This window comes from Falco peregrinus, chromosome 6 (genome assembly GCF_023634155.1).
Source record: "Falco peregrinus isolate bFalPer1 chromosome 6, bFalPer1.pri, whole genome shotgun sequence".
Classification (NCBI taxonomy): Eukaryota; Metazoa; Chordata; class Aves; order Falconiformes; family Falconidae; genus Falco; species Falco peregrinus.
In genome coordinates this window covers 86,306,891-86,330,508 of record NC_073726.1, presented here as the reverse complement: position 1 = coordinate 86,330,508, position 23,618 = coordinate 86,306,891, and the positions used below count along the sequence as shown (strand labels likewise).

General features: G+C 50.5%; 2 protein-coding genes across 2 annotated transcripts in view; one reads left to right on the top strand and one right to left on the bottom strand.

Moving 5' to 3' along the window:
* NME7 (NME/NM23 family member 7) overlaps positions 1-7,779 on the top strand; it is a 94,986-nt gene extending 87,207 nt beyond the window's left edge. The window contains exon 12 of the mRNA XM_055809201.1: positions 7,326-7,779. Within this exon, the coding sequence (XP_055665176.1) occupies positions 7,326-7,358 (33 nt within the window). The 3' untranslated portion in view covers positions 7,359-7,779. The remainder of the gene's footprint in view (positions 1-7,325) is intronic.
* ATP1B1 (ATPase Na+/K+ transporting subunit beta 1) lies at positions 7,403-22,797 on the bottom strand. The gene is made up of 6 exons (XM_055809202.1): positions 22,443-22,797; positions 19,671-19,799; positions 12,408-12,563; positions 11,404-11,588; positions 9,487-9,567; positions 7,403-8,807 (listed from the first exon to the last, which is right to left on the bottom strand). Exons 1-6 carry the CDS (start codon positions 22,540-22,542, stop codon positions 8,541-8,543), a joined length of 918 nt encoding a protein of 305 aa, XP_055665177.1. The 5' UTR covers positions 22,543-22,797; the 3' UTR covers positions 7,403-8,540.
* Positions 22,798-23,618: the final 821 nt, after the last annotated feature.

Here is a 23,618-nt window from a genome sequence, read left to right as displayed (position 1 = left end):
CATACATGTGTTGAAATGTATGTGGAACGTGGGAAGAAAAAAACAAAGCCAAATGTGTTAATATGGGTAAAAGACTGTGAACAAGATTTCCTGTCTCTCATAGATGCTAACACCATGAGGTATCTTGAGTTCGGGGTTTATCAAGCTCTAGAAACCACTTCTTCTTTTGTAAGTAATAACAACTAATTATTTAAAGTGTAGTGTCATACCAGTATTGGTTTTGTGTTGTGATAATTCTGAGGGCTTAGACACTGGCTGTGAGGATCTTGTGCTAGAAGCTGTGCAAACACAGAACAAAATGCAGTGGTCACCTGAAAGGGCAGTGGCAGTAGTGTAGGGCTCTGTGATGCCACCGAGCATCTTCTGGTTTCAGTCAGAGCTGAATTCTCCCTCCTCAGCCCTAAGTGCATTGGTGTATAGGCAGGAATGATCTAACCTCAAGCATATCTGAGGTTTACCGAGATAGGTAGGCAAGTCTCTGAGCAAGAGGCACTTCTCCTAAGTGGTCACAGGTGCCTAGTGGCCAGGTTTCCTTCCACGTTGGTGTCAGTGGTAGTTCCTGCTGTTCTGCTGGGGAGAGGCAGTGAGCCGAGACTGCCCAGCCACAACCCAGGAACTGTGTGCTTTCTCTGGCAGCGGCCTCACTCAGTCCAGCTACTGAATAGGAACTTGGACACTCGGGTGTCAAGAGTCTAGTTCTCTCATGACAGTACACGGTTAGCACCCAGCAGGAATGTTGAAATTGCAGAGGGCTGCTGAGACTGGAAACGAGCTACTGGCCTCTTAATGCTGACCCTTTCCACAGGGGAATGGATCTTTCTAGATTCAGCGATGGTGCTCAGAAGGTACTTCGAGCACTACACTGGGGAATTTATGCCACTAATTTGGTGGGATGTTTTCTATGAGCACAGGGAGCCACAGTCTACACAGGGGCTTGTGACGGTGCATGCAAGGCCAGTACTTGTGAACCGGGTGGTGCTTTTGTTTGGTTGGGTTTTTTTCAGGGTATTTTGTTACTGTTTTACCTGTCATAGCTCATTGTGTCCCCAGGCCAGAAACTACCCTGCAGAACATCTTGGTTGCTCAGGAAGATCTTTAAATACTGGCTGCCTTCTACTGTATTTATTTGCTTGTTGCTTCCATCCTCACTTGAATCCGTGATGTGGGTGGAAACACGTCCTCGTTCTCTCTCTGCAACCAATTCCTCCTCTATTGGCCGTAACCTGGGAGCTCGTGAGGACTATGGCCGTCAGTGCTGTCTGAGAGAACAGCTAGGGCTGGAGAAGCTTAGCTCAGCATTGGCGAGGAGCACCCACAATGCCTGTGGCTCGTGTGAACACATCCAAACCAGGCTTTCCTTATACTTCAGGTGCTAGCAGCAGGGTTCTCTTTTCAGTGTTTTTATGCAGTGTTCAGGACTTGTTTGCAGCTTGCATCAACAATTGTGGTGGTGTGCCTAGCATCTTGTCTGTACCTGAGCTGGTGGGTTCAAGGGCATCATGCAAGAGGCCCACAGGAGTCCCAATTTCGAGGCAGGCAAGTGTTCCTCAAGATGTTTGTTCTTCAAGTGTGAAGTGCAGAGGCAGCGATCCTGGTGACTCAGTGAGTTGCTTAGGATCCTTGGGAAAGCAGTACTCGCCGTCATGTTGTAGTTTTTCATGTGTGATGGGAGCCAGGACCTTTCACTTTATTTCATTCCAGTGGCTCTACCAGGCCAATGATCTCTTCTGATGGTGACCAAAGATGTTGCTAAAGGAGGAGTGGGAGAGTCCTGGGCTAATGCTCAGCCCCAGCTACTGAGCAGTTGGTTTATACCATGGAATGGGGAGATGCAGTGAACTTGTACCTTCTTATTAAATCTGCAAGTATCTACCTCAGAAATCAGTGATCTGAGTCAGCACAGTAGTTATGTATGATGTAAAAAACAACACTTCGTTATTTTAAAAAAGTTTTGCATTCACTTATTTTTCTTGTAGTATTAGAGAGTAAATAGCATAAAACTTGCTTGCTTGGTGTTTTGATTGTGATGTAAGGAATTATTGTCTTGCCCTCTTATTTACATCCTGTTTGGAATTGAGATTTATCTAATAATCTGTTTTATGGTACAATTTCTAAATAGCTTCCCTTGCCCATCTCTTTCACTCTGTTTTCAGAGTTGATCATAACCATATGCAATGTTTGAGGTGACTGTTAACAGCACATAGCATTAAAGCAGAATGTACTCTATGTTATCCTGTAGTGTTTCTTTAATAAAACCTTCCATTGCAGAGTTTCATTTTTTTTGGTGCATAGAGCTTTTTGTCCCAGTTTACTTAAGAAATTAACTTGGACAGTTGAAGTGCATGTGTACAAATTCTTCTGCCTTGGGCAGCCTGACCGGCTTTATTTCTTACAGTGCGTGATGCTTGAGAGAGAGGCAGGAGTGACTAACTTTCCCTTTTTTTTTTTTTTTAACAAACTTCTTTGAGTTTGTGTGGGAAAATAATTCTTTATTTTCAGAACAAATAATATAGTGACTAAGTAGACCCTGTTTGACAACCATTTTTATTTCTGGACTGCTTGTGGCTGGAAGGATAGTATGAATCCATGGGTTTTCAGTGTGTTAATCTAACGATTTAGTCTGTGAGTCAGCAGAGTGAACTGTAGCTGAAATGCATTTTAGGTGTTAGCAAGTGCACGTGCTAACAGAGTTGGCAGGTTCATGCTGATGTACGAACAAGATTCATGGGCAAAGAGAGATTTTTTGGTTCCTACTAGTGACCTCAAACTGAGATAACCTGTAAAAAATTGTAAGACCTGAGTGTTTGGGGAGAGTGTACTGATGCTGAAACTTTAGGTCAGCAAAGACTCTCTGGATCATGGGCCTGGATACCTACGCTGAGCCAAGGAGATACGGTTTTGTGGTGGTTTTGGGGAGAGGGTACTGGTGAGTGTCCAGCTGTGCAAAAGGCACCGAGATGACTGACAGGCTCTAAATAAGCACAGGGATGAAAAAGCCTTCCATCTCCTGGCTGCCAGTTTTGGCTGGGCAGAGATGAGGAAGGACTGAAATTGCCGTCACCTTTTTGGTGATGGATGAGAAGTGGACCTGTGATCTCAGCGTATTTCCTACTAGCTTGTCTCCCCGTCAGCCCCCTTGCTTCTGCCATGAATGATACTAACAGGGTCTCTTACCCAGCCCAAGGGAACAAGGGGAATGGACCGTGAACGCTGGGGCACCCAGGGTTTGCTTTTAGGCAAGCTGTCATGCTGCCTGTATGATATACTGGTACCGTCCAGGGTGTCTCTTGTCTGTCCTTCTGTAGGCAAAAGATCTGTCTCGAAAGCTGCTCAGCTGGTACCTCCCATCAGCGCTGCGTTTTGCTTTGTTTTCTGGGCAGGAGGAGAATAGAATTGTAGGTGTCTGTAATTCTTACACTTGAAATCTTCAGGACACTTTGTGTCTGTGCTGGGTCCTGTGTTGTTACCAAGATCCTTTGCTCTCCCTTGGAAGAATGGCTGCCTCATTTGAGTTGCTTCCCTCTTTTTAATTTTGCCAGGCCTCTCCATGCTTTTAGGGCACATGATGTTCAGATGATAATTGTTTGTGCTCAGCCAGGGCATTAGACTGGATTTTGTTATTGCCTGCTGTATTAACTCCTGAAACTTTCCAGTAGCACGTGGAAGCACCCAGAGGGAGCAGCCAGCTTCATTAACCTGAGTTTTGCAGAGAGCACGTGTGACTGAAGCAAAACTTCATGGAACAGAAGCAGCTCTCGGCTCCTCCTCAGTGGAGCAGTTTGTAGAGTCAGAGCCAGAAGGTCACAGTTATTCACCTGTTATTACTTCCTGAGTGTTACTGTTATTTGTCCCTGAACGAGAGCTAGAGCGGGCATAGCTGTGTGCTACAAAACGGGTGGATGGTTCCAGGGATCTGTAAGGAGAGTATTGATGTTAAATTTAATCCTGTTTCATCCCTGGGAAGGATTGAGCATGCCTGAACGTTAGCGTAATTTGAAAAGCATTTGGGTGGCATCAGTGATACGCCTTTGGTTGGTTCCAGATCAGTCCCTGGTGTGGATTTGTCCTCTGCTACCTTTGGGTGCTGTGCAGCGACCTGAGGTGTGCTGGCTCAGAGAAGCTGACTTGCCCTGGGTTGAATGTGAGGCTTGCTGAGGTGTTGTGTACAGGCACAGCTCCCTTTTCTGCGCTTTGTACTGTACTTGGACCCTGGGAAAGAGTGTAACTGTATTTCCTAAAATACATAGTGCTTTGGAACACCTGACCCCCAGCCGGGTGCCCAGTTGCAAGTACCTCCAAGTCCCGCTGGTCCCCTTGGAAAAGGACCTGGTGCGTTTAGAATGGGTTCTTCGCTACCCCAGATCTCTTGCGAGTGCTGAAATATTCGGCCTTGGTTCTTTTGCAAAGCACTGTCACGTCGTGGGAGCCAGGCTGTGGTGTGAGTGGGGTAACAGGTGGCCCTTTACTTGGATTTTCTTGTTCAGCACTGCCGTGCTCCTGAGGGGGGAAGTTCTTGGAGAGGAGGATCCTTTCTAGGTACCACAGGTACGCCAGCTCTCAGCTGGTTTTAATGGGAGCTGGGTGGCAGCTGACCCACATAGAAGTAATTATGTATAAAGAGAACATACCGGCACCTAGTTTTGCATGTTATACAATATGTAGTGTGCTTGTTCTGGTGTCTGAGCCTTGCCGGTACAGCCTGCATGGATCTCAATGATCCAATAAAAACTAACTGAGGAGGAAGAGGTTTTCCACGGGGGTAGGCAAGCCGAGGCTGTTCGACCTCCTGGCCTGGGAAAATCAGTTGCACAAAATCAAGGGCTGGTAAGGACCGGAACAGCACCATGCTTTTTGTTGCTGCTGTCGAGTGAGCAGGAGCTGGGCGAGGGCAGCGCTCACCGGTGTCGGCGTGTGCTGCAGGGCCGGACCATCACCTGGCAGCGCGGGAAGCGGCGGGAGCAGAGGCAGCTCCAGGAAACCTGCCCGGCTCAGGGGAGCGGGGCTGCGGCCCCAGGCTGCGGCTGCGCCCGGAGTTACGGCTGAAAGGGAGCAGCCTGCTCCGCGCTTGGCCTTCTCCTTTGCTCTTGGCACAGCTCCCCGCACACGCCGAGGGTCGTGCCTGGCCTGTGCCGGCCAGCCGCCCTCGGCCAGACTGGGGACAGGAGCCAGAAGTGCCAGCGCTCAGAGCTGGAAAACTGGCTGCTGGCGTGTGTGAGTGCAAGTGTTCGTGCAGACGCAGCCTTAAAGGTTCTGTAAATGTGTCTGCCTGGCTCACTCTCGGCTTTGTATTTTATTTGTATTTTTGTGTGTGTCTCTAACCGTGGAAGGCAGGTGTTCTCTATCAGCAAGAAGAGAGATGAAATTCACTTTAATGGCTACAATTATACTTAACTATGTTGAGCCAATCTGGCAGGAAGAACAACATGTTCGAACTGGCAGTTTGTAACGTGCTGCCCTATTAGGCAGTAAGGAAAGCGACGCCTTCCTGAGGAGAACAGATTTTACACAGGCACGACAGCGCTGATTAAAAAAAAATCTTGAAAGTGAGGCAGATTTTAAATTGCGTTGCTAAAATGTCACATCTTGACCCCGTTCCCCCAGGTTTTTGAGCAGCCGCTCAGCACAGCGAGGCTGTGTCAGCAGCATTTTGGGAAAGGTCATTTCAGTGTCAAGTCTGTTGTGTACCAAAAGTCCTGGTGCCGCTGGCTGCCCAGCCAAAAGTCTACACCTGCTTGTCCGGGGGAGGGGGGGTGTTGGGGTTTTGGTGGGGGTTTGGCTTTTTTAACCATCCTGCAGCCTTTTCGTGCTGTCTCTCTGCTAGGTCTGACCGGTTACAGCAGTGTTCTAACGGGGGGACGGACGGGTCTGGCCACGGGCAGGGGCGCGTGTGGCCCTGGGGTGGCAGAGGTGTCGCGGGGCCTGTGAACAGTTGGGTCTTTGCAGTGCGTGGCGGCAGGGTGTGCGGCTGGGGTGGCTGCTGCCCCTGCTGCCGCCGTCATTAGTGATCCTGGCTGTCACTGGGTGGTACTGGAAGGGGATGGGGAGAGGAGTAAGGTTTGGTTTTGCTTTATTTTGTATACTGTTACTAACGGTAGGTGCTAAGAGCACCTTTTGACACTTGCTCACTGAAGCCAACACAGGCACCTGAAGTTTTCTACAATGTTTATCCCAGCTCCTGGAATAAACCATTGTTACTAATTCCTGCTAGGACTTTGCACTCATAGTAAATTAAAAGAAGATAAATTAACTAACTGTGAGATTTTTTTTGTTGGGGGTGGTTTTCTTGTTGGTTTTTTGTTGTTTATTTTTTTTTTATAGTTACAGACCATGCACTTGCTATTATAGGGGATCTTTGGAATTTTTGTAAAAAATTGTATTGAATTGTAGGGGATCCTACCAAATCCTAAGCTATTCCCCCCACAATGGTGGCAGTGCACCCACCAACTAGGAGTCAAAACGGCTCGGCCTTCCTGCAGTTCTTGTGCAGGTGCCGCTTCCTTCAGGAGTGTTTTCACGCTTTAATCACAGTGTTTGTTCAGTCCTTGCCTCACTATAAACATACAGCAGCAAATGAAACAGTTGCAGGTCAGATTTCTGCTCGCTCCTGCTCCTTGGGAGTAGCGTGAAGCAGCCAAACGCACACACTAACCACCCCAGCACACCCTAACTATGCTTTTCCCTCTAGCAGATGGCAAAAAGTTTAGCAGTTTGCTGTTCCAGTATCATGCGTTCCAGCTAGGAAAGCTTTATCAAGCAGCTTGCTCTAGGACAGTCATGCTTTGTCACTTCACAGAGAGAAATCCTCCCTGGTGACCTCGTCACGCAGCGCAAAGCGATCCTGACTCCAGGAAGCCAGCTGCCACGTCCTGTCACGCCTGGGCAGCACGGCCTGCGCCCAGCGCCAGCACGGGACACGGTGCTGCCGTCAGACTCCGCGGCTTCTGCTTAGCTCTGTAGTGTGTGCCCTCCCCTCTGGACCTGCAGCACAGTTACTACTAGAAAGTAAAATAAACTGTAGTTACTACTAGCGTGTGTGGCCTGTGCCTCCAGGCACGGTGAGGGTGCAGTAACGGTGAACACGCCGAGGGCTTCTGGGGTGCCAGACCGGTGTGATCACAGGCACGTGCACCACAGCAGCCGCTAACGCCGCCCAGGGAGAGGGGAGAACAGATTGCCAACGCCAGCCCACACGGTCCTAGCGCTGATGTGCAACACCTTTGCTCCCAGGTGGGAGCAGCAGCTTAAGGCAATCCCAGTGGATGTTTCAACTACCTTTGGCTGAGACGTTCCAGGAATGATAAAGATTTATTTTCTGTTTGAAATAGGTGCAGTACTTCTTCAAGATTCTGGACAACTAACGGCCTCTGTCCTCACCCAACATGAAAGACATGCGCACAGAACGGTGTGTTCATTCATTTATTTGTCCAATGTTTCAACCTGACTGAAATACAAGATCAACAAGAGCACTGTACTCCTGGCTAGTATTACATGTTAGAACATAGAGTTTTGCACTTTAGACAACATTTAACACCATTCTATGGGGTACTGCATTGCTTTTATAAAGTTTAAAATAAAGATTTATTTTCAAACATGTGACTTTGGTTTATTTCATACATTACACTTTCTTGCAGAAAAAATAAAATTGTACAACTGCATAAATATAAAATTCTTCCACCATGAAAATGGTTAAAACATTCAATAAAGACATTAGCACCACAGTGTGCGATGCCTCCAGCAGGAAAAAAAAAAAAAAAGAGAAAGAAAAATATACAAAGCAAAGAGTTATGCCTATCACTGAGGAGAGTGATAGTCTGACCCGGCCTCTCACACAACATACTGGAGGATGAGGGAAAAGGTGGAGAGAGAGGCAGCATTCGCTACAAAGCACAGTACGCAATCATCTATTCTCTTTAACTTCACTTAAGTTAGTTTCCCCTGCCACCCCTCCAAATAAAATACCCTAACACCACAGAAAAGTCAGAAGCCTTATGGAGTGCTGTTAAATAGTCTCACAGGTGGGCCTTTCTTTGAAAAGGAACAAAATAATGAGAAATATCATGCCAGTTCTAGTCCCATTGAGTATTTACACCTTGGACAGCAAAAGTCTTTGCTCACAAGAAGTAGAAAACAGATACAATACATGGCTTGAAAAATGACCAGAGTATGCACCTATAGTACTGTACACTAAATAAAATACACAAGGCAGCAATACTTAGGGGCCAGAAACACTGCTTACTACAAGTCAGTTATGGAATCATAATTTACAGTAAAAATGGGCGTGTCCCAAGGCTCAATTTTGTCGTCTTTTGTCATTTACAGTAGAATAAATATTTGTCGCTATTGCTACACTTTGTTTACATTCTAACCTAGTAAATGCAGAAAGCTAGTGTAAAGCATATAGATTACGTGTAGGTCCCATACGTATGACAGTTTGTTCAAGACTAGTAGGTTTTCTTTTTTGTTCTTTTTTTTTTTTTTTTTAAACCTTTTTAAATGGCTAGGAGGAGGGGGTGGGGGTGGGAAGAGAGTTGTGCTTACAATCAGCTGCTTTTTATGTCAAATTTAATATCAAAGCGTCCCTGGAAGCGGTCTTTGTCGCTGTACTGGATGTTTTGCCCGTAGGCCCTGCATTCCACGCGCACCTCCACGTCGTAGGTCAGGTTGGTGAACTGCACTGCTACCAGTGGCTGCAGGTACCGCGGCTGCAGGAGCTTGCCGTAGTAGGGGTAGTACTGCAGGGCAAAGCCAGGGTGGCCGCTCATCCCATAGTACTCCACTGTGCCTATTTTGTCTGCATCTTCCTCTCTCTAGAGGTGGGAAAAGGAAAAACAGTGACAGTCGCTCACACTCCACCTGCTGCAGCCCTTTTCCCTGGCAGCGTCTGTTCTTGTTCACCAAGGCCATGACCTCACTTGGGTCATCACTCACCGCGGCAGCACGAGGATGTCCCAAAGGCAGAGGGGACACTTAAGTGCTGTCTAACCAGTAGCAACACAGTAAGCACCTCTCGGTATGCATCTGCCAGGAACAGGGCTTTTCTTTACTTTTTTTTTTTAAAAATAAATTTAATTTAAAACCTCATACTCATTCAGAAACCACTGCAGCTTCCTGTCCCACCACTGTACTATCTTTGGCTAAAAAAAGAAAAAATTCACTGTTTCTCTGCTGCTTTACAATACCAAATAAAGTACCTCTTCCCTGGAGCCCCTCTCCCTGCCACCCCTGCTAAGGGCTCAGTACAGCACTTGGAAGCAATTTTTGAGGACACCGTTCACTGTCTGGCCCTGCATTCGCCCCTCCCTGTGAGGGCAGCGCTAACTGCCATCCGCCACCAGTGGGGTTTTGAAAAACTGTTCCGAAGGGGGAGATACCCCAAGAGAGAGCCACCCCCGCCGTCTGCGGAAAGGCAGAGAGGGGTAAGTACACCTGCATAAAAACTAAGGCTTCCCCTGCCCCTTCCCAGCTCTCTGTTGTATTTCACCTTACCTTGGCGGTGCAGTGGACAGGGATGAGATACGGGTTGTACTTTGCCATAACCTCTGGAGGGAGGCTCTCATTCACCGGAGCCTAGAAGAAACCCAAAGCGAGGAGACGTTACACACCGGACACTTCTTTATGGACTGGAGCTCGTTTACAGCAGCAAAGGTCGGTGGTACCGAAGCCGTGCCATTAACTGGAATCCCCTCGAGCTCAGTTTCAGAGGCAACAGCTCTTGGCGGTGGTTCTTGGGACAGACGAGCCGTGTCACACAACCAGAAGCAGGAGAACTTAACCCAAGCAGACCTGTGGTCTGCTCTCACGCTGTGGTTGCCGTGGATACCAAGGCAAGCCAACCAGGGTATTTTTAATTTCGCGCTGTCACTAGGGCAAGTGTTTCACAGCAGCGTGCTAGCCAGTGGGGCTTGTCTGCGCAAAGCCCGGGCAGCGGCAGGGAGACACGCTGCCGGCGGAGCTGCCACCTGCCCGCCAGATGTGCAGATCGGGCTGGAAAGGCACAAGAAAGAACAAAAAGTGGCAGCCACAGCCTGACGCCGCTGAACTTTGTCACCAGCTACAAGGAAGGACAAAGGCTCCAAGTACGTGGGGGGGAAGGTGGGAGTGCCAACTTTGACGTTGGTCTTCCGTCTCGTGACAGCTGCAGTAGTTTTCCTTCACAACCTTGCAAGTCTCAGATCTACTTTACACACCCCCCTCACCCGGCACAGGAGCTACATGTTCTCTGCTGGAGCGTGAATAAGGAAAACAATTACTGCCTTGGATGCACGCGTCCTTTCTAGATGAAACATGTAAAGTCATTCCTTGACTAGACCCTGCTGCCTGACGCCGTCTGGGGCGGTTCAGAACTCTGCGGCAGAGAAGGGAGGAGGAACACACCAAGTCCTTCTCTTCCACAGCCACCACGTACCAAGCACAGCGCACTCCTAAAACGCACCCCCTGTTTCCACCCGGGATCAGAAAAGCCAACATCGAACTAATTTCCATTAGCACAGGGCAGGTTCCCTTCAAAGAAAAGCGTTCCTCACAACTCGTTAGGTAGACAGCACCAATCCCCACCCTCGGCCGCGCTGAGGGATGGCGCAGAAGGCGGCTCAGCACAGCATTCGCGCCGCTTGCCACCCAGAAGGTGGAGTGGCGGTTTTGCACGCCACCTCAGCATGTGCTCTGCCACTGAATTCTTAGGGAATTCTCCTAGCGTTCACATGTGTTGGGGAAAAACCCTAGAAGTAAAAGCTGCTCCTGTCCAGATCAACATCCTTCAGCATTACTGCAAACATGCCTTCAGGTGCAGCAGCACAGAGTTAACGGGTGACAGAGCCATCCCACAGCATCTGAGAAACTGCATTAAATAACCTAAAGATCTCCTCACCTTTCCTGCAGCAAGAGGTGTGCCTGACTCTCAGATGTACTTTATGCTTTATAGCCTGTGTTTCAGTCTAATAGTCAGTATTAGCATTACTTCATTTAATTAAGTGGTTTTAGCAAGGCAGGCAACTCTACGCTGCCTGAGGGAAGAATGGAGCAGATCGGGGCATGACACAACGTACTGATCTTACTGCAGATAAGAGTCGGTCTGGGAGGGTCCCATGGAAGGACACAGGAACTTAAAATGAGTTTTATCATTCGAAGAAAATGCCCATTTCGAGCAGTTCAGTTAGCAGGCTCAGAAGTTACCAGATAAATAACTAGGAGTTTGCACTGTGAGTTCATTACTACTTGTTACCAGCTTTCACTGCTTTTTTGTTTTTAACGCCAGTTACTCAGATTGTTGTCTCACAATTTGTCCTCTGCAGCAGCGGTTTAACACTGCTCTCTCTCCAGAGACAGAAAAGCAGGCACAGCAAATCCGCAGCCAACCCCCCCTCCTTATCAGGGGCTTCTGCTAGAAAGGGAAGAGATACTTGCCTTAGGTTTGAAGCCGATAATTCTGTTGAGCTTGACAAGGATGCACGGTTTGCCATCCTTGTACCCAAAGGTGGGATCATTTATTCCAGAACAGTTTTCCAGCCATTCACGTTTGAATTTGCAGACCTTCTTCTGGCCCTGGACATCACTGTATGGTCCTCTCTCTTTGTAATCGGCGGGCATCTCTGTTACAGCGGGGGAATGAAAAGACAACCATCTGCAACGCGATCTTTCGCATGTCGGGAACAGCAACACTTACGCTTCGCTGTGTAGTTTGACTTTCCCCCTCGTCCCAGCAGGTCAGTGACACCACCAACCCGCACCCAGCCACCCCCCACACGTGAGCCGGTCCCAGACCAGCAAGTTTGTGGGTTTTTTGTTTTCTGTTTGTTGTTGGTGGTTTTTTGTTTTTTTTTTTTTTAATTTAACTGAGGATTCTTCCAGACAACAAGAGAACACACACGTTTGTACTCCATTGGCTCAGCTTTTTGTCTGATTGGCAAAAAAGATGCCAATCCACTTTGGCAGCTTTTACAAGCTGGTTCCCCTCGGATTTTATATGCATGTATTAGGCGGGAACAGTCTCATTCACATTATAACATATAATGTGTTAGAGGTCAGTCCCTCCCAGATCTTTCACTGCACTGCACCAAGAGGACCGACACTGGATTTAGCCAAGTTGTCAGTAAAACTCTCGTGGCTTTCAGAGAGGATAAGGTCAGTGCCACGTGCTTTTGAGTGTCAGCTGCACCTTGCTCCAAGTGAAATCCGGGTGTTCCCAACCATACAGAACCCCTGCAAGAAGCTTCTAGAGACATCTCTGGCCAAGTCTGGTGTGTCCAAACTTAATGAGCTGAAACCACAGCGGGCCAGTTAACCAACGTGTCCTTGGTTACAATGAAAGGAACAGTCAGAGACCACCGCTGCTCACCCTCAGCTGCTGCTGGACCCAACGCAGAGGCATGTGGCAGAGCCCCCAGCTGCAGGAAACAAGCGAGACTTACCCCCACAGTCCTCAAATATCATGCTTTCAGTTTGCTGTTCAGCGCTGTAGTCCTTTAAGAACTTCTCCAGGTTCTTCACATACAGCTCAAAACTTTTAGGATCGGAGGCAGTAAAGGCAATTTCTGTCTTTTGTACCTGAGGGACTTGAGTCAGTCCTAAGAAAAGCAAAATCAGGAAGAAACATGAAGCACACCTCAGAGCTCCACAGCCTCTGGGCAATGCAATGCACACCAAGAACATACCTCACCCTAATGATCTCTGTTTCTCAGACTTCAGGACTTGCACAAAACAGCTTAAGCTCACTAGAGGGGAGGCTCTGACAGGCTCTTATCTCCTCTTTCCAACAACAGCCTGGAATATTCATCATGCTGCTTGTATCACTGAGCAGATAAAAATCACAAAACCCAGAAGGGAGGCTACAAGTCAAGGTTTTCCTGAAGAAAAAAAACAGTCAACCACAGGTCCCCTGCCAGCTTCTGCCTCCTCCCTGAGGACAAAGCTGTCTGCCTGCGAGACCAACTGCACAAAATAAAGTCCCACAGAAGCCTACTCCTGGGTAGTTATCCCTAACAGGTTGACTTGAAAGTCTGCAAAACACAGACTTAAACACGTGTGTAGCCAGCCAAACACAAAGCGTTTAGGGTACATCAGCTGCCCGCTCACAAACAATGAGAGAGGTTCCCTCCATCAGGTGGGGTCACTCTCTGCTGGTTCTAATCCACATTGCCTTTGTCTGGTCTCCCTCGCAGGACGCAGGGCTGGAGACATTTCCTCAGTAAACCCACCAGCCCGATCGCTTTCTCTGGTCTTCGCTCCCTGACCAGGTGTTTCTGACTGCAGAAACAGCCTTCTGAGCGCTCCCATCAGAAGCTCAGCGCTGAGCGAGCAAGTAGGAAATTTCACCACACAGGAGGGATGTTTAAAAGACTCTCCTACATTCTGACTTCAGGAGGATGAACAGAAAAAGAATATATGGAAAAGAGAAGGGACTAGATACTAGTGATACCTATGGACGATGGAAAGTACCAACCCCTTGGTTCTTCATTCTGGGACTTGGAAATACCTGCTCCTGCGCGATGTTAGCTTGGTTTTAATTGAATGCATTGATGCGTGGCTAACACCCTGAACTTAAGAAATGAGAGCTGCGGTTCATGCTGCTTTTGTGGCGGCCACTGTAATTACTGAGGTCTTGACTTGTGTTCAGTTTGTCACCTTCACTTTAGCAAGAACAAGTAAAAGGAGCAGGGGAGCGGCATTCGCTCTGACAGCTTTCAGAACAAGCCTGTTGCCAACAAGTTCCGCTGGTGCAAAACTCGGGCAGCTTAGCTGGCTGGCCCCAGCCCACGAGAGCTTGTGACTCCAGCGATTTTTCCAAAGCCACTTGACTGCTTCTGCTTAGTCCCTCCTCAAGCCAGCTCACCACTCCCCCCGCCACCACTACCCACCGAGTTGGAATTTGTAACCTAGGACAAAGATTAGCTTTGTTCCCCTAAACGCAGCTCCTAGTCACCTAAGATTGCGAGACACCCAGCAAGGAGCTCATGGGTCTCAAGTTTTATTCCGGGAAGCAGCTTTAACCGCTCAAAACTCCCTCTGGTACAAACTGACCAGACTGAGCATCACACGTTTAGAAGCAAGTTGCTATGCCCCTTGGCAGAATTATGTCCTACCCTCCAAACTCAGTGGATTTCAACCCCTTTTCAAGCAATTACTTGCTTCCTTGCTCCACAAGCGGTTATAAATATTTATATAAAATAAGTAAGCTGGGTTCAATTTTAGTAAGGGATGAGAATCCCATCCTGCCAAGCCCTCCTCATGTTACCACTCAGCTGGGAAGCCAACAGGCTCAGTCCCTTGCACTGGCTATCTGGAATTGCTGCAACAGCAAGCCAGGCCTTGGTTCCTCTCCTTGGGTCTGCCCTTTCCAGAGTTCAGGTTACAGGTGTGTCATTCAAGTGTATAAATATCAAAATGAAGAAAGCTTGGCCAGGCTTGTTAAGCTTCAGGCAGGCAGTTAAGCTATTGGTTTCACTCAGGACCTCTAAAATGAAGGAACTCTCCTCCTCTGTTGTCTTTTCCATGGTAATGCATAAAAGCACCCATGGCAAAGTTGAGGGGAGGGTCAGGAATACCCACCCTGTGGTGCGTTAAGCCACCCAGCAGAACAGCCCTGCTCGCTGGTCAGGGGAGCAGCCACTGCTACACGCAGCCCAAAAGCCACCCTCCGCCCAGGAGACAAGTGACTTGTTTGGCAGAAGAGGCACCCACCCCACAGCATCCCTGCCTTGCAGATCTTCGCAGAACAGCACCGACGCCCAAGCAGCACCTCCGTGCAGCCGTACCAGCTGAACGTATGGGAGAGCCACCCCTTCTGCCAGGTAGACTCAGCCTGTGGCCATAACTGGGCTGCATGGACCGAACACGTGGCCCTCACCACGGGCATCTACAGGTGCTTGGGTGAACCAGACTGGGCCAGGCTTTGATACATCGCGTGCTTTCTTTAGCAAGCAAGGAAGCCTTTGTGAAGATGAAAGCCTTGTTATGAAAAATAGCTTTATCCCGATTAAAAATATATTACCGGCTTCCACTGCAGCCTCCACTCTCACATGCCTGCACCAGAAGCAAAGCTCTAAGCACATCTATCATTCCCTTCTTTGTTCTCCATCTGTACATCCCATAGCCAAAATAAAAGCTTCAGTGCCGCTGTCAGAGCAGCACTATCACAGAGTCCTTCTTAGGCAGTCTTGCTTAAAAAAAAAAACCACACGCATGTTGATTTGGTATGATGAGAAGTAACCTCTGCAGAAAACTTCTGTAACCTTTCCAAAACCTCCTCTCATCCCTACTGGGGAACTGAAGCAAGTAGGGGCAAAAACCCCCAACCAAACAAGAAAAAACCACACACCTGAGCCATTCCTGTGCTACTACCATGGGCTGCTAGACACCTGAAGAAGTGGCTCCAGTACGAGACAGGCATGAATAAGCCTCTTAAGGGCTCCATGCACATGAGGAGGCCATTCGCAACCAAGTCTCATGGGGGAAGGGCCAGATGACCCAATGCCTCAAGTGCTATCATAGCCAGGAGTCTAAACAGCCCTCTCCCCATCTTCAGACTATAACCTGCGTCTGCCTCAGTTCTGCATCTCATGCCGTTACCACAGACGCACCGTGGTGTCATGTGTGGTGATGCTGTTCTTCACACACAGAACAATCAAGTGACTTATTGCTAAAATACTGACAAACTACTTTAGAAAATTTCTGCAATTGGCTTTTAAGAGTGCTTTGCTAGGAAATAAGATTCTTACATTCACTTGACTGAGACTGTCCACATAAATGATGAGTGATGCCTTTACTTGGTAACAGACACCACCTTCTGTTGCCTTTCTAACTCTGTGGATGTACAAAGACACCAAAACAGCACGTGAAGTCATCTAATTTTTTTCAGCTGCAGTTCCACTTCCAAAACACTGCTGCATATTAAAATCACATTTATTTGAGTTCATTTAAAACCAGATTTTCCATATCGATTTTATCATTCTAAGCTGCAAGTGCAGGACTTCAGGAAAAACAGTGTCTTGAGGGTGACAAGGAAGAAACTAGAAGTGGGAAGTCAGGCTTGTTATTAGGAATGGTTGTGTAAGTCCACCGTAACCACCCCTGCTCATCATGCAATGCTAGTTTCCAAGTTCCGTGTAATCTTTGTTCAGAACAAATCTGAACACTCCTGGGATGACACAGATGGCAAACAGTGATCACTACACCATTTCTACGTACCACCCCCCCCCCAGCTCGCTGAACAAAATTTGTAAATTTGAAAACCTCCGTACCAAGCAATGTCCTTCCAAGCTTTCAGTCACCCTCCAGCCCCACCCCCAAAGTGCAAAAAGCAGGTGCAAGTTTTCTACAAATGCAGCAGAGTCTGCCTGAAAAATGACATCCTTGAAGCCTGAGATTCAGAGGGCTTTCTGAACATGGGCGCTGAGACTAGAGACAGAAGTGGAAAAGTGCAGCTTCACAGGAGGCAGCGCACACTCCCTGGGGCCTCCCTGCCACCACCCCAGCTAAATAAGCCAAGCGGGGGGGACACACCAGAGCTGCCTTTTCCATGACGTGCTGCCCAGGCACACTTGAAGCAGGGACACCCGAAATCTCCTGGCTTGCGCAGGGCTTCTTCCTTGCAGCTGCCACCTCAAGAGCCCCAGGCAGCAGCGAGCTCTCGCCCCGCGCCCCCCCAGCCCAGGGATGGGATGCGGTGCCATAGGACGCGCGCCACAAGATGGCAGGATACACAGCCCAGTTCATACTGGGGTGGGGAAGGGGAGGAGAACAGTATTCCTCTCCACACACCCAGTACACGGTGTCTAAGAGGAAACATCCTCACCCTTCCCTATTAGCAGGGCGAGTCCTCTGTGCTTAAAGCAGAGCCTGAGCCGACAGCACACGTGGAACTGGGAGCTGGGGCTGTCGCAATGGTAAGGCTGGACAAGGTGAACTGCACTGTCCCTTCCCCCACCCCCGAGACAAAAGAGGAGGGAAATAAAATACTATCATGGAAAGGTACAAAAACTCAGCTTGCCCTGAAGCCCAGCAGAACACTCCTGTTGTGTTCAATACTGAAAGCAATTACCATATTAATGACACTTGGTTGCAAAAATAGCGCTTTATGGCTTTCAGTGTCATACCCCTGTCAATAACTCAATAAAACATCCTGTAGGTTCTGTTGCTGTTACAAAATCTGTTGTATTTCAGAGCAAGAATGATACTATAGCAGCCCCTACAGCATTTTCTCCTGAAAATCCTGAAGTATAGTTTCCCCTTTCCCAGCCATTTCAGGCTGACACAAAAGTGACTGCCCAGGAAGGACAGAGCACTGTAGTTAAGAATAAAAGTGTTTTCTAGTTTCCCAAAAAACCCAGGGCTCTTATCAAGCTGCCAATATACTTACTCTGCTTGCAAATCTTCCCACAAGAACCAGGAATTAGAATTGCACAACACCCCACTTTATGCAGTTCATAGTCTGCTGGGGTCCCAGATGACAAAAAAAAAAATCAAGTCTGATGCTCACCAAGTGCAGGAGTGAACGTGCCCACTCGTGTCTGTCAGCAGCAGAGCAGAGGTGTTGCAGCGCAGGGGAGAGCCCTACACCGCCGGGGAGCGCGGGGATTGCTGACCCCCCAAACACAGCAGTGCAGCCAGTCCCCGCAGCGCCGTCTCTGAAAGCCTGCATTCAAAGGCTATTTTTGACTTGTGGTCTAACGGCCACTGTGCTACAGGATAAGGAGCGGACACGGTATTAAGAGCCAACCCCCACCATGCCTTACTCCCGGCTCATCCACATCTGTACAAAGATCTGTCACATGATGCCCTGCAGAGGACCTTGTGCTATTAACCGGTGATTATTTCTTTAAACTTATATATACATGCTATTACACCTGGGTTCAAACCCCTTGTTTATTGGCTGCCTGCTGTCACATTTAGGGAACTAGATTTTGTTCCTTCCCCTTGATTTCAGTGCATGTCCTGAAAGCCCATTACAAAGATCTCCGACGACCTTTTCGTTCTTCCTCCATTTTGACATTTTGATTTCTGTAGTACACGCTACAAGAGAGTCTCAAAATCCAGTTCCCTTTTTTGGTTAAAAAAGATTAAGCCCCAGAAAAACTGGTGCAGTTTGCAATTAAAAGATGAATAAAAATCCTTTGCAGGCTGAAATCTCACACAGAAATTTTACCACAGAGTTGCTTTCAAACTGAAATTGCAAACTGCTATTACACAGAAAGCGAACAGTTTACCTAGAATGAGTAATTATGTGACATCAGGCTAAACAGCAGGTCTATCTGGATGTGACCCAAGATCCATGGGCTTCTTCACTAATTATTTCACGTCTGGGGAGACCACTGGGCTTCAGCCGGGGAAAAACACACTATTAAAATAACTACTCCACCATTAGCCATGTTGGCTTTTCAGATGCAGCTAGCGGCTCTGGGCAGTATCAGTGACAGTTTAGTCTTTCCTGCAAATGTCAGAGCCCATTGCAGAGATGGAAACAGCCACTTTCAGTGCTTAAGACAGCATTTACCCCAGCCGTGCTGGTATGTTGAGACGTGCCACGCACCAACACAGCACTTGCTGTCTCCGTTCTGTCTTTAAAAAAGTGCTGGTGGAATAGCAATTATCTGGAAAACGACCCTTTGCCAAGATAACACCATTTGGTGATGGTAAGGTTCCCTGTGTTGTTAGGGCAGGGAATAATCCCAGCATAGCACTGCAGACAGTGCGGCTGTAAGACACCATGCGACACCAGAGCCAACTTCTGTAGCTACAAGCCATCAGCCTCACAATTGTCACTTAAATACCACTGTTATTAAAAGCTTCTGAACTGTTTTACAGAGCAACCGGAGACAGATCATTACCATCCCCAGTGCCAAGCAGCCTCAAGGTCATTTGTAATGTGGGAAAGCAGCAGTTGCGCAGCTCCCCCCCTCTGAGCTGCCGCTGGCTGCGGCGGGAATCAGACAGTGCAGCAGAGCCTGAGCAGGCAGAGCGGGGAACCTGCGGCAGGGGCCAGTTATGCCATTTGCCCCTAACCCAAGGCAGGCCGGCCACAGACACTGCTCAAGCGATGATTTTAATTTTGAACAGAGGCTTATTTTGTCTAGTGAAGATAGCTCATGCATGCATCAGCAACTACAAGACCCACCGTTAACCTCCCACAACAGACCAAAGTGAAATGCCCATTAGTAAATCTAAATTAGTGGATCTACTCCAGATCACTCACGTGTAGTTCAGTGTTTGCTAACACAACCCAGTTAAGCATATTCAGAATTGGTACTGTCCCCCTTCTCCTTGTGCACCCGAGTTTCACAGATAAAGCTAACGCTGTACCTTTGTCCCTTCACTTACCCTTGAACACAGTGGCTATGAAGAAAAATAAACTGAACCCAGCTTCTTCATACAGCTCATCCCCAAGTGAAGCCTCTTAACCTCACTCCATCACTCTGGTTTAGGGGAAGAGGAGCAATCCAGGTTTGAGCTCATATCAGATGGGAGACATCTTTTATGTGATGCAACCTTTAATTCTAGCAGGATTGCCTTCAAGCCCCAGTACTGTTAACACAGAAGGCTGAGAACATACCCACCCCCTACAAATATGTGTTGCAGCAACGACACGCTTATTTCATCCTCCTTCTGGAGGTGAGTAACCAAGCCGCCTCCCCAGAACAGCTTGCACCAAGTCAAACATGGGCCTCCTATTTAGTTACCTGGAGGTGCCACTCGATCCTGGTATTTGGGCTCAAATTCACTGACAGTGAGCAACATCACTTGGATGGTCCCAATGAATATACCTGCCAGGCAACCGTAGAAGATGACATAGAAGAGGAGGATCTTAACTGCAAGAGAAAACAAACAGAAAGAGGAATCTAATCAAGCCCTCAAGGCAGTCACATTTCAGGACAAAACTTGCAACTTTTACCACTCACAAGGAAGAGCCCAGCGCACTGAATTCAGACGCCAAGCCCTGCTGCAGAGGCACGTACTAACAGTGAGATTACGCCCCGATGCGGACAGAAAACGTAAGTCATTCCAGTTGTTAAGACGGGCTGGGAGCATGAGCCCCTGAAAACCTAGAAATCCGCGAGTTGGAATCTGCAATTAAACTGCATTCTTCCATGTTTTGAAGGATCCCTTGGCTGACCCAGCACTACCATCACACAGCATCACAGGTGACAAACTTTCAGCAAAGCAAGTGCCCAACCGCCAGAAGCCTTACTATGGGCATGCTCTGAAGGACACCCATTCCCAAAGCTCTAGGCCTCAGAGCTATATCCAGGAGAGTCCACAGTAAACGTTTCATTCAGGTTTACAAGCCATTGTAGAGCTTCATGTCCCCTAGTAATTCAGGCTATCCACCTCCATTACAGACAACGGGAGCAGAATTCGGTCCCAAATCAACTCCAACACTCAAACGTAGGAAAGTCCTCAGACGTGTCACAGTACCACACATTTACCAGCCTTGTGTCTGCAAAGGCACTCCAGCGCTGCTCGTACCAATTAAAAGGTGAAGTACATCATAATGAGTGATTTTAGCATTGGTCTAAAGGGAGATGCCTAGAATAATTGGAGGGGGGGGGAAGCAGAGAGTAGAGAAGAACCTGGAGACACGGCATGGCTCAGACTGGGTATCAGTTACCAGTTTACAAGGATTATCTCAAATGATTAACTGCACAGTAACATGCCGTACTAGGCATCACCAGGCCGCCTACAGGAAGGATAAGCCAGACCGTGCCAAGCAACTATATGCTAATCAGGCTACAGGAACAAGCAGGCCAGCACAGCGGCCAAGGAGTACTTGAAGGAGAGTCTGCTTCATCTCGGACTGTCTTCATCTAATCACACACAAAAAAAAAGAGGTGGTTTATTTAAAAGACTTGAAGCAAGGAGCTATAAGGGAAGGGGAGGAAGCAGTAGGTGGAAGCATTCCTCCTCACTCCCCAGCCCCTCCCAAAAAAGCTCCATCATTGGAGAAGCCTCCCGATGAAAGCAGGTGGTTCTGGTTGTTTTCCTTCCAAGTCTATGAAAGACAGGCAAGCAGGAGGGCCAGCCAGCGACTCTGAGGCTGAGGGACTCTGTCAGAAAGGCACTCCACCTTCTCATCTTCTTCATGTGCACCAGAGGCAGCCAGGGCAGGAAGGCAGAGCTGGGTGCAGTAGCGTGGCGCTCCAGGAGTTAAAAGCACTCTTTGGTATCCAGGCAGCGTAAAGCAAATGGCTGTGACGTCAGGGACGTGTGGAAATTTTTTCCAGAGCACGGTCATAGGAGGTGCTGTTGTAGCAAACCAAACATTAATGCTGTCGTCTGCAGCGTAACGCCTTTGAGTTTTGTAACATCAAAAGGCAAACGCTGGGAGGTAGCTTATTTAATCAGGTTCCCAGCCAGGATGCTTTTAACACCAAAGACACCTTAAAGGTCAAAACCACTCCGAGGTCTCAGCAAATACACAGTGGGTCTAGCAACTGAGCACCACAGGGTTGAACGAGAAAGCTTCCTGCAACAGGTAGGCTTCTAACAGAGGAATCGGACCATCAGCCTGCAGATCAGCTCCGCAAATGGAAATCAGTCCTAGGTGGATAGGTACAGGCAGTCTGGGAGAAGGACCTGGTTCAGCCTCCGCATTTGAAGCACTGCGCAGTTGCCTGGTGCCTCAGGAGCAGAAAACACCTATCCATGCGCACCCACAACCCGATTCTGCTCACGTAAGGATAGAGCAGAAGCCTGCTCTAGTCCACCCGCCAGAGCTAAAGCTGGGAGCTCCGGATGTGGCACCTCCAGCTGATCCATTACAACAGGAGCCGAATTCAACGGCGCAAGGGTGGCACACCAGCTGTGGTTGGCAGCAACTGGAAGGCTATCTATTTGCGTAAAGAAAACGTTAAAAGCCTCTTAGTCTAAATGCTATTTGTACAGCACCTAATAAATACATGATGAGCATTTAATCACAAATGCACACATGGCCATTTCCTTCTCACGGGGGCATTAAAAGCCAATTGTTTGCCCTCGACGAGGTCAAACGAGCTCGGTTCCCTTTATCCAGAGAAAAAGGAGGAAAAAAGAACAGCCACGCAGAGGTCTAAGGCAGACGACGGCTGGGAGTGCCGGCTCCCCCGACGGCGATGCTCCCAGGCCGGGCCAGCCGCGGGGGAAGGAGACCCAAGGACGAGGCGCCCTCGCCAAGGTCGGTCCGCCGCGGGCTCCATCGCGGGGCCGGGGGCCGCGCCCGCCTCACCCCCGGCCCCACCTGCAGTCACACCTCGGCGGGCAGCGCCCCGGCCCCCGCAGGGCGCCCACGACACGACGGGACCTCCCGCGCTCACCCCGCGGGGACGGGCCGGGCCGCGCCGGCCCCAGCCCCGGCGCCCTCCCCGGGGGCCGCAGCCCCGCCGCAGCCGGCGGAGGCGGGGCGGGCCGTGCTGCAGTGCCCGCCGCATCGCCGCCGCCCCCCGACCCGGCCCCGGCGCCCTCGGCCCGGCACTCACACCAGCTGCCCCCGGTGCGGCCCAGCAGCTCCTTCTTCTCCGAGTTCCAGATGAATTTCTTCCAGTTGCCGTCGCCGTCCTTGGCCTTGCCGCGGGCCATGGCGAACGGGCGGGCGCTGGAGCGGCGGGGGGAAGGCTAGCCCTCGGCGGGCTGCGCGGGCAGGCCCCGGCCGGGCTCCGCGCCCCGCGGCACCGGGAAGCTCTGGGTGCGCCCGCCCGCGCTGCGGGGCGGCCGGCGGCACCGGCCCGGCGGGGGAAGGGGAGGGGAAGCGACTGGGGGCGCGGGCGGGCGGGAGCGGCGGCGGGCGGCGAGGAGCGGAGCCTAGCCCACGGGGCACAGAGCAGCCGCGCTCCCCGCCTGCCGCGCCCCTTCATATACACCGCCGGCTCCGCCCCTCCGCCGGCTCCGCCAATGGGAGGTGACAGAGCGCCGCGGGGCGGGGCCTTCCGCAGGGACGGGGCGGGGCCTGGCGGCGGGCGGAGCGCGGTGGGGGTGCGCCGGCGGCGGGAGCGGCGGGAGCGGCGGGAGCGGCGGAGCGGGCGCGGCGGGAGGGGGGGGGGCTGCGGCACCGGCTGCCGCGCGGGGGCTCCGGGCCGCCCCGCCGCGCACCTGGGCTCTGCCGCGCCGCGCGCACACGCGCACCGGGCGCGAGGCGGGAGGCAGCAGGCGCGCGCCCGCCGGTCGCTGCAGGCACGTCCGCGTGCGCATGTGTGCGCGGGCACTGCACACCTGTACGGCGCGGGCACGCGCCCGTGCGTGGCTCGTTCCCGCGGCCGCAAAGGCCCCGCCCGGCCGGACCGGCCCCCCCGCGCCCTGCGTGTCCCCGCTCCTGCGGCCGCCGGGCCGCCCCGCCGCGCCGCGCAGGCTGGTCGGCCGGGCGCGGAGCATCGGCTGCCTCCCATCCCCTCCCCCTCGGCGCCGGCCGCCCGCCCCTCTCTGCGGTCCCGCCGCGCCACGGCCCGCTCACGTGTAACGCGGCTGCGGAACGTTCCGTGCGAGCGGCCGCCGCTGGAAGCACCTGGCGGGGATGGGGGGGCGGGGATGGGGGGCGGGGGGGGGGGGGGGAACAACGGGCCACGGCCGCCCTTGCGGGTGACCTTCAGGGCAGCGCACAAACGCCTCTGCCCATCCCCGCCCCAGCCCCGCGGCCGCTGCCCGGCCCGACCCGGCGGGCC